Source organism: Gymnoscopelus microlampas (genome assembly GCF_963454915.1).
Source record: "Gymnoscopelus microlampas genome assembly, chromosome: 14".
NCBI classification, from domain to species: domain Eukaryota; kingdom Metazoa; phylum Chordata; class Actinopteri; order Myctophiformes; family Myctophidae; genus Gymnoscopelus; species Gymnoscopelus microlampas.
The window spans coordinates 37313425-37323244 of NC_139951.1; the positions used below are offsets into that span (position 1 = coordinate 37313425).

The following is a 9820-nucleotide window of genomic DNA, read 5'->3' on the forward strand; positions in this document are numbered from 1 at the left end:
ATAGCAGAGCAAACCAGCGCACACTTCCTAAAGTTTGACTAAAGTATTCGTTTGACTCAAACCTGCGCGGTGAAGTTGCAGACGATGTAGCCATGGTTCACATGACGCTCGTCTGTCACGAGCCTCATGGCGCAACTTGTTCGTGGTTTTGGATTTGTTTTACTTTTACAACCGCTACATCTACATAAACGTTTGGATTTCGAATATAAAGTGCTGCCCCCACGGCCACAGATGTAATACGTTAAAACGCTTGGGTCTAAGTACCCTTATCTTCCTTATTATTCAATAAAAAGCATTTTAATCCGAACGGCGGCCATTTTCTCATAGGGTTATAATGTATCAGAGTGCAATACACCTCCCAACCAATAGGGTCGCGTAGTTGAAAACATATGAAGGGATTTTTTTAGAAACTGGCCACCGATTAGATTAAAATGCTTTTTATTGAATAATACAGAAAATACAGGTACTTAGACCTTAAGCGTTTCAACGTGTTACATCCGTGGCTGTGGGGTCAGCACTTGAAATTTGAACGTTTATGTATTGCAGATGGGTTGTAATGGAAGCAGTGCCAAAACCAGGAACAAGTTTCAGGCCTCACAAGTTGATTTCGGAGGATACGTACATGATAGGTGGGCACTCAGGGACATCTGGGCACCTCGATGTAAAATTGGCCATTTTGTCCAAAATGTAAAAAAAAAAAAAAAAAAAACTCAAACCTTTTCATGTCAAGGACCCCCACAATTATATTGATATGTATTTGGCTGGGGACCCCCATCTCAAAAAAAATATTTTGTGCCAGGAATTTTTCAAAAATAGCAGATCTACAAGCTCATAGCCTGGCACAAAGTGACGCGATATTGTATATCTGCTATTTTTGAATAGCCAAAGTATAAAATATGGTTAAAGTGGTTAAAATGATTGTGACGCTATATTAACTAATTTTGCTGGGGACCCTGCCTGGGTAAACAACAAACTTTGCTTTGCTTTGGTACCCTTGCCTAAGTTGCCTTAACTCCTCAAAACAAAATTCAAATGTCTTACCTTTAAGTCCTGGTCAGATGCAATAGCATAAACCAACCCATATACCATCTCTCTCTTCTCTTGACCATTGCTATGGTATTGACTGGAAAAGGCCTGTTGGTCAACCTTTCATTCTATTTTCAAAGGACAAAGGAATACAATGAGCATTCTGGCTGCCTTCAGCTGACTATCACTAGCTGTGCATCCACTCCAGCCCTGTGCTGTGGATTGTGCAGGCACATTCCTGTACTCACTAGAATGAATACATTGTTTTAAATAAAAATAAACACAAAATAAATAAAACAGGGTATAAGCTTTCCTTAATTAATTGTTATTATAGATATTCCTTTTACAATTCTCCATATTGATTATATCTGTATGTGACTATTTTACATTTTGTAGTTAGTACAATTGTGCTATTTTAGTCACTGATCTTTTGTTGTAGTGTATCTCTAATGTTTCTCAAGTTGCTCTTTTACCCTGTTCTGTAAAAGCACTTTGTAAACAGGTTTGGAAAAGCTCTATACAAATAAATTAATTATCATTATCATTACGTTTGCTCATCCCACATGCCCATATGATGATGATGGTGTGGATTCTGCACTTTGCTGGGGTCAGAGAACAGTATACAAATAAAACATTTTAACTGTTTTAAAGAAGCATGTCAATGTTTTGACATGAGGAAGCAAGGCTACTGGTGTAATTTACATTTGTAGCACAAGGTGGCAGCAGATGACAAAAACAAATTAAAATACAATTCCATCTAACTATATAAATGGCGAGCAACTTCCGCACCCTCGGTGGCGACACCCCACAGCTCTGTTATCGACTAAACAACGCACCGCCAGACCACATGTCGCCTACTGAGTCGCCACGGCGGCCGCGCTGAATTTACGCCTCGCGTAGGGGACATCTCACTGCTCACTACACCGTTTCCACCGCGCAACATAATTAATTCTACTCACCAAATGTCGGACAAAACGGAAGGGGAGCCAGCTTCGTACCGTTTACCGTGCGCACGACCTCATCACCACAACAGCAGCCAGCCGCTGCGGGGGGTTTTTCCTTTTTTTCAAAACTTTTTTTTTGGTCACCATTTTCTCCAGGCACCATTTCTGGTGTAACGTCGGGTGTTTCTTTTCACCAGCCAATCACCTTTCACGTTGCCACGTCCGTTGCCACGTCGCGCTGACGTACGCTAAACAAGCGCTGCCGTGCGCACAATGCAAACGAGCCCAAAGGCGCGCAAAAACAAGCCCACCATTGCTTAGACACAAAGTCAGACCTGGCAACGCAGCCTACGCCAATCATGTGTGAGAGATCTACAAGCTATGGGGCAGAGACGCCACCGTATCTTAGCAACAACTACAGCGCTCACTCTCATTGGTCGTGTCACGCTAAGAGCAGTCTCCAGACAATGGCATCGCAGACAGCTTGCTGTTACTGCTGTAGCCATCACAGGCAGTTGCAGCACGACGGACAGGGCGCTGTGATAGCTGCCATGTCGCTAACGCTAACCTGGTTGTCATGCCTGCAGCGGCTGTGCAATGACTTTGTCAACAATGCACGTTCGTGTGGTGAATGTCTATATTGCTGCTCAGTTCGTCCATTGTAGATGGTGTATGTTTGTGTGTGTCTTCTGGAGAACTATGTAGCTCCACAGCAACTACAGTAACTAACGTAATGGCAGGACCGCCCCGTGCAACGCATGTTAGCCTGCATTATGGTCATGTAGTAATTTCAGATAATTTCGCTCCGATTAGAGCAGTGTTTATCAACCCTTTCACGCCGCCCCCCCCCCCCCCCCCCCCCCCCCCCAAATACACGTACTTGATCTGGGACCCCCCCATTCTGTTTGACTCCGTTCCACAAGTAAATATTGTGAAAATAGCCGATCTACAAGCTCCAAACGCCTCACGTTGAGAGGCTTTGTACGCTTGGAGATCGGCTATTTTCTACATCATTGCCTCTTTCTTACATTCTTTGCCAATGTGCCCGATGTTTTCATAGCATAGTTTATTGACTACTTCTGTTGCAGAAATGGCCATTTCCTTTACTTTCGGTTTTTTATTGTCTCCGCCAGGCCGAAAGGCATGGCGCAAGACTATGTTTCACCCCCTGTCCGTCCGTCTGTGATAGCTAATCTCTCACATCGTTGACTTGATCGCAGCAAAATAACAGCCCGATGTGGAGAGTCAGTGAGAGCTGGATAAACGACGTAAAATGTGTCAAAAGGAGTCTGTACGGCTGTCGATAAATGAACACATGACGTCGGTGGGAGAGGAGATATTGTGTCTTTTGGACAAACAGCAGCGTGGTGCTGATGTTTGTTGTGTGAAGCAGCTTAATGTCAGAGTGTTTGTGTTGGAGCGCCTCAGTGCGGCTGCAGAGTTCATGTGCAACCTCTTCCAGAGAGACACAGAGACACTAGAAACTCTGCTGGGGAAAAAAAACACTGCTGGGCATTGACTTTCCTATGGACATTGATCTACACACTGCAGGTATATCTGCTACACACACAACATCAAACTACACACTGCAGGTATGATGCAGCGTTTGCATTACAGCCAGCATGCCAGCGTAGTTCCCATATGGTTTCAAGGTGGGCTAAACCATATGGACCCCATGTCAGCAATGTCAGCGGCATCCACTTCAGTCCCAACTGCGATGCCCATGCAGGCTATAAGTAGCTTCTACCTGGCCCTTAGGTGGGCCCCAACTAGCCATGTTTATGTGGGACCAAGGCGGGTCCTAACTGGGTTTGCCCATGCAGGCTTTAACTGGGTTCTACCTGGGCCCTAGGTGTACCCTAACCAACCACAGTGCAGTGCCCATCGCTCCAATTGTTGTGACGTCAGGGCTCTCTATACTGCACATTGGTGGAGGAGGAGGGGCCGCAGGGCGACCGCACACATCGCTGAACCAATGGTAGCCCACGGATGTTTCCTCTGTGGATTTACAATCTGCCCCTCTATGCCACATATCATCCGCACTACAGGGTCTTCACTGACCGAGCCACGGCCCCACTGACCCTCATGACGCTACGCCACTTAAACGTGCGGCAGCATGCGCTGGGTTGCCAGGTTTGCACAGTCTGCGCCAGAAACAAGCAACCACCTTCATGAAAAAAAATAAATAACCAAAATGGTCCGCAATGTTCCAGGGGTGTCCCCGCGCGTCCCAACACTCCACAGGGGGTCAGTGGACCATCAGGGGGTCCGCGGACCCCCTGTGGACCCCCTGAAACATAACAAATATTATTTCTTCAAATTTTTTCCTTTTTCAAAAAAACTTTTCCACAGTTTCACTCCGGCGATTTGGGTCCCCCAATATACACACAACCACGCTGGGCCCCGTGCGCGGCTGGGGTTGAGGGGGGCGTAGCCCCCCGAAACTCTAGTTCATGATAATTGACCCAGCCCAAAACTTGAAATCGGACATTCTGCCTAATGAGTACTTCTACTTTTGGTACTTGTAGTACATTATGATACCTTTGTACTTTTACTCAAGTACATTTTGTATTCTGGACTTTCACTTGTAATAGACTATTTGTATATTGCAGTATTGATACTTTAACTTAAAGTAAGACATTTGAGTACTTTTTTTCACCACTGGCCTGGACTGCGGCTGCCTGGACCAAAGACACATCTTATTATCATATACTGTACAGTCCTGCACCTGTCATTTCAGTGACAGGGGCCGATGCTGGGCCCCTCCTGGACTTGTATCCCAGAAGCTGTGTGTGCTGTTTTATTAGAGAAAAGTAACAGTTTTGGACACGGCATTTACTGGCATTTGTGCATTTGTTTTGCTAATATGTTGGCATGATGACAACCCACGTTTGACACTTGTGTTAGAAAACCACATTTAAAAAAGGAATATTGGCCCCGGGCCCAAAACCAGTTGTAGACTGAACATGTAAGCTTGTATATTAGCAGCTTAGAGCCTTATTAGAGCAGCGGTTCTCAAAGTGTGGTATGCAGGTTCCCACAGGGGTCCTCGCGGGGGGTTCCACGGGGTCCCCAGCAAAACGAGGAAGAGTTGGAACTACTCAAACCAATCTACAAGCTGACAACCAGGGACGATGTGACACGTGAGCTTGTAGATCGCCTGTTTTGACGTAGAAAATAGGTGAAAATAGCCGATCTACAAGCACACAACGCGAGGCGTTGTGTGCTTGTAGAGCTTGTAGATCTGCTATGTGCTATGTACATTTGTTTCTAATCAACACAGGGCTTCGGCGGCCTTAGATTCGACCATAAAAGTCGCCTCTTATGACTTAGTTAAAGGCTCTTGAGAGCAAAGTTTTTGCTTGTGAGAATAATTTTGCATTTTGAAATGTGGGTCTCCAGAGGGAAAAGTTGAAACCCATTGCAGTCTGTGATATAGAGTATTGCCTCAAATCACCGCCCGCGGTCAACCTTCTATTCGCAGACAGACCTGTCTCTATATTGCAAATTCACACTTACGTTTAATTTGCCTGAAGGTCTCATTATCCAGAAACATGCTTGCATAATGACTTAAAAAATAGTCATCATTAAATACCATTGGAAACTGCAACTGAGAGGCCTTTGGAATAAAACGTGTTAGCTGTGTTTCAACCTCATTTCCCGTTTGCAAATTTCCGTCGTTGAATTAGTTGGAATAGAATCAGATGTGTGACCTGATTGCATAAATCTGGGTAACGTATGAGAAATAAGTATAATTAAAAATACAAGACAGCTTGGCCCAATTGCCTTTAATAGTAAAGTGCTCAGCCTAGAAGTACATTCGTATTTACTATCAACATGCAATACTAAAAACAAACAATTGTCTGGCCTATACCAATAGCATGAATGAACAAATGGCAACAATTTTACTCATAGAAAAACACAAATACAGTGAGAATTTCAAGTATAACACACGAAACTTCAAGTAACATACATACATATTTCATAAACACAAAAATACAGCTTCAAGTAGCATACTTAGAATCAAACATTGTGTGGCACATTCTTTGAAGTGATTTCAGAGTAAAGCAGTTTGGGGGATCAAGAGCAAACTAGTGGTTTCTAGTAAAGCCCGACCGGTTCTTAGATTTTTGGCGACATCGGTATCGGTAATTATGCAGCCGACGTGTCCCGATAAAATAAAAAGGCAACATTTTTCAAAAATAGACGATCTACATAAGCTCACAATGTGTCACCATTTCTGAAAATATTTGAATTGAGAGCTTAAGTGGTTAGATAAAATAAAGCCCGTGTGTAATAAAATGTGTGCATTTTATGTTATTTTATACTCATTTGCTTGTTTATTGTTTGATTATAGTTACATTTTCTTTTCATATACGTACGTTTTTAATATATACTTAATTTATTTTATTCTATCTATCAAAGTTATACTTTTTATGTATCTGCTTATAAGTTAAATGTTCTCAAATAGAAACTTTAATTAAATCTATGTTTTTCAAATTGAGTTTGACTAAATATCGGTCAAAACATTGGTAATCGGCGGTCTAGCACTCTCCAAAAATCGGGGTTGGACCCAAGAATCTAGCATCCGGTCGGGCTCCAGTTTCTAGGTGCTGTCTGGGGACGATTTAGTACATTCTACAGGTTTTGAATAAAGTAGCCCAAGTCCTGCCTACTGACTAAATGAATAAAGCATGTAAGGGGCCATAAACTGTTAGGAGGTGCATACATTTATATACCTTTATCATAAAAGGTGGGTGTCAGACCACAGTAACCTTGTAAGATCACAATCCTCGTCGCTCATCTCCACACGTCACCGATACAGTATTTATCTATATACATATATCTGTAATGGAATACCTAAACCACACTGCACTGAACTGTTCTGTTTTTAAAACACTCGTTTCGATGTCTCCCATTGGGTAATATATATATAATAGCGCTATAATGCTGCGTTCACACTGCCAGCTACAAAGCTACAGAGGCTATACCATTCATTTTCAATGGAAGCCAGTGACATGGAGATACAAAGCGACGCCCGACGTTTGTAGCTGCAAAGTGCAATTTTTAGGTACTTTTACTTTACTGGAGTATTTCCAATTGTCTATAATTTTACTTCTACTCCACTACATCTCAGAGGCAAATAATGTACTTCTATCCCACTACAATTATTTAAAAACGTTAGTTACTAGTTACTTTGTAGATTTAGATTATTATTACAAAACATACATTAACCACTTCAGCCCTGATATACATTTTGGCCATTTGAAAATAGACGATCTACAAGCTCACAATGCCTCGCGATGCGTAATGAGTACTTTCTACTTTTGGTACTTCGAGTACATTTTGATACCAATACTTCTGTACTTTTACTCAAGTAAATTTTGAATTCAGGACTTTTACGGAGTATTTCTACATTGCAGTATTGATACTTTTACATGAAAACAAATAATTATTATTTCCCTCAGCCAGTTCTGTGTTATTTTTAACACCAGGATTTATATTTTCCTTCATATTTCTTCTCGCTCGCCGGACGGACGCGTGCTTGACGTCAATGTGCGTGTTGATCAACCCTTCAACAGCGACTCTGCGACAGATATGCTACTGCACGTCGCATTGCATCTTTGTATCTTTCGTAGCCGCCAGTGAGAACGCAGCATCACCCAATGTGATAAATCTCTCTCACGTTAGCGAGTGATTTCAGATCTCTAAGTCGTTCCAGCAGGGCAGTGGCTCTACTGTACAATTCAAGCAATTGTTCACAATGGAAAATAAATCTCTATAATGCATAGATGAAGGCTGGACAAACATAGGGCTGCCAACTACCTGAAATTCAAATGGGGGGACACCCGGCCACGGTACAGTTTTTGTATAATATATTATATTAACCACTTGAACCCCAGCGTCCATATTCTGGGGGGAACATTAGCCAAAACACAACGTTGCGACACATTGTGAGCTTGTAGCTCGGCTATTTCTGGCAAAGAGATTAGGTGTAGACAGAAAAGTACATGTACAGAGACAACTCAGGTCCAGTTTACTACGTCTAGAGAGGGTTTAAGTGGTTAACGGCATATATTATAGTATGTGCGCTGTCTGAACCTTGTAAGATGCGTGTCATTGACTGATCAGTGTGTCCCTTATCACAGTGGTTCTCAACCTTTTCAGGCCATGACCCCCCAAAATAATCACATTTGAACTCGGGACCCCCCACCCTGACAAGCACATGGAATTGTAGGAGTTCAATTTAGTTTGACTCGGTTCCACCGATAAATATTGTGAAAATAGCAGATCTACAAGCTCGAGCTTGTAGATCGACTATTTTAATGTATTTTGCCTCTTTCTTATATTATTTGACAGTTTGGACAATGTTTGACCAGTTTTTCATAGCATAGTTTGTTGATTACTTTTGATGCAGTAATGGTCTTTTTCTTTGTTTTTTTTAGGTATTAAAAAGGTTACTTAAATTGTCACTTCACTGTCATCTGGGGGACCCCCCGACCCACAGGTTGAGAACCACTGCCTTATCAGTTCAATAAGACCATTCCGTATTTCGAGGGACGGTTGGCAACCCTATCCAGACAGGACCCCTGGTGGACTGTACACAGTGGTTCAGTGGGTCCTGCTTCACGGGGGGAAATAGCCAAACATAAAGCTCTCTTTGCTCGTTACTCGAGGGGGGGGGGCGGAAAAAAAAACAAGAATGAAGCGATACACATTATCTAAGACAAAACAAAGGGGTCACCTCACCGCCGGACCCGCCCAGCAGCACCCTCGGAAACCCACAAGAAGTTCGATAACATAATTCAGCGCCGCCGCTGCTGCTGCGCAAATCTCACAAAAAAATCCACATTCGCCGTTTTTTTTTAAGGAGAGAGTCGTCGTGGTCCACCCCGTAGCGTTTCAGGGGCCGGAGGCTACTTGAACAAAAAGGCTCTCCGGTTTAAGGGGTCGGGTGGGGGTTCCTCCTTCTCCTACCAGATGTATCCGCCGTCGTCTGCCTCTCCCTCCTCCTCCCCCTCCTCCTCCGCCTCCTCGCCGTTCTCCTCCGTCTCCTTCTCCTCCTCGTCCTCCCATCCCACGCCGCTGCCGAAGTCTCCGGAGTAGCCCAGCAGCTCGTCTGAAAACACGGCGTACAAATGTATGAGTCACTGTTGTTTTAATGACGTTTAAACTCTTTAACCACTCAGGCGCTATGTTATACCCCCCCCCCCCCCCCCCCCCCAACGACCCCTGGGGACCCCACTTTGAGAACCAATGTACTGGTTGTCCGCCCCCCATAGCCCCACAGACAGTCTTACCACAGTCAGGTTTGCCATTGATTCTGGAGCCCGTCATCTCCGCTCCATGCTGGTCCACACACCAGCACTCTCCTCGACCCTGGTCACACTGCATCTTCCTGTAGTAGCCGTCTTCATCACAGCTTGGTATGTACATCCCTGCAAAGGATCGCACAACACAGCATTTGTATTACAATAGAGGCAATCTCTCAAGAACAGATTCCGAGCTGCGCTGCTGCATCTGTCGGGAGGGCCATTCAGAAGGTGTGAACGTTGGCCTATACAAGTGGGCGGGCCTTAGATCAGGAAGCAAGCCGCGCTTTACCCAAACAAATGTAGTGGGCGGGATTTACATCTGTGCGTTCAGCTTTCTAATGTGTTCCCACTGGAAACAAACCAATCTATCAAATACTTCAAAACAAATCAATCAATATTGTGTTTTATTTTTTGTTGTTGATTGCTATAGACTCTAGGACATTGATTTTATGAATGCCATTTTTTTTACCCTTTTTTGGGGCAATTTTTAACCTATCTTTAACCCTTTAACTAAAGCTGTAGATCAGCGATTTT

General features: G+C 43.6%; 1 protein-coding gene across 1 annotated transcript in view; it reads right to left on the reverse strand.

Annotated features, from left to right (window-relative positions):
- Positions 1 to 5743: 5743 nt before the first annotated feature.
- Positions 5744 to 9820, reverse strand: part of LOC311060189 (testican-2) — a gene marked incomplete at its 5' end in the record, with an annotated part of 43162 nt that continues 39085 nt past the window's right edge. The window contains 2 exons of the mRNA XM_084078321.1: positions 5744 to 9090; positions 9272 to 9409. Coding sequence (XP_083934447.1) covers positions 8945 to 9090; positions 9272 to 9409 — 284 coding nt within the window. The 3' untranslated portion in view covers positions 5744 to 8944. The remainder of the gene's footprint in view (positions 9091 to 9271; positions 9410 to 9820) is intronic.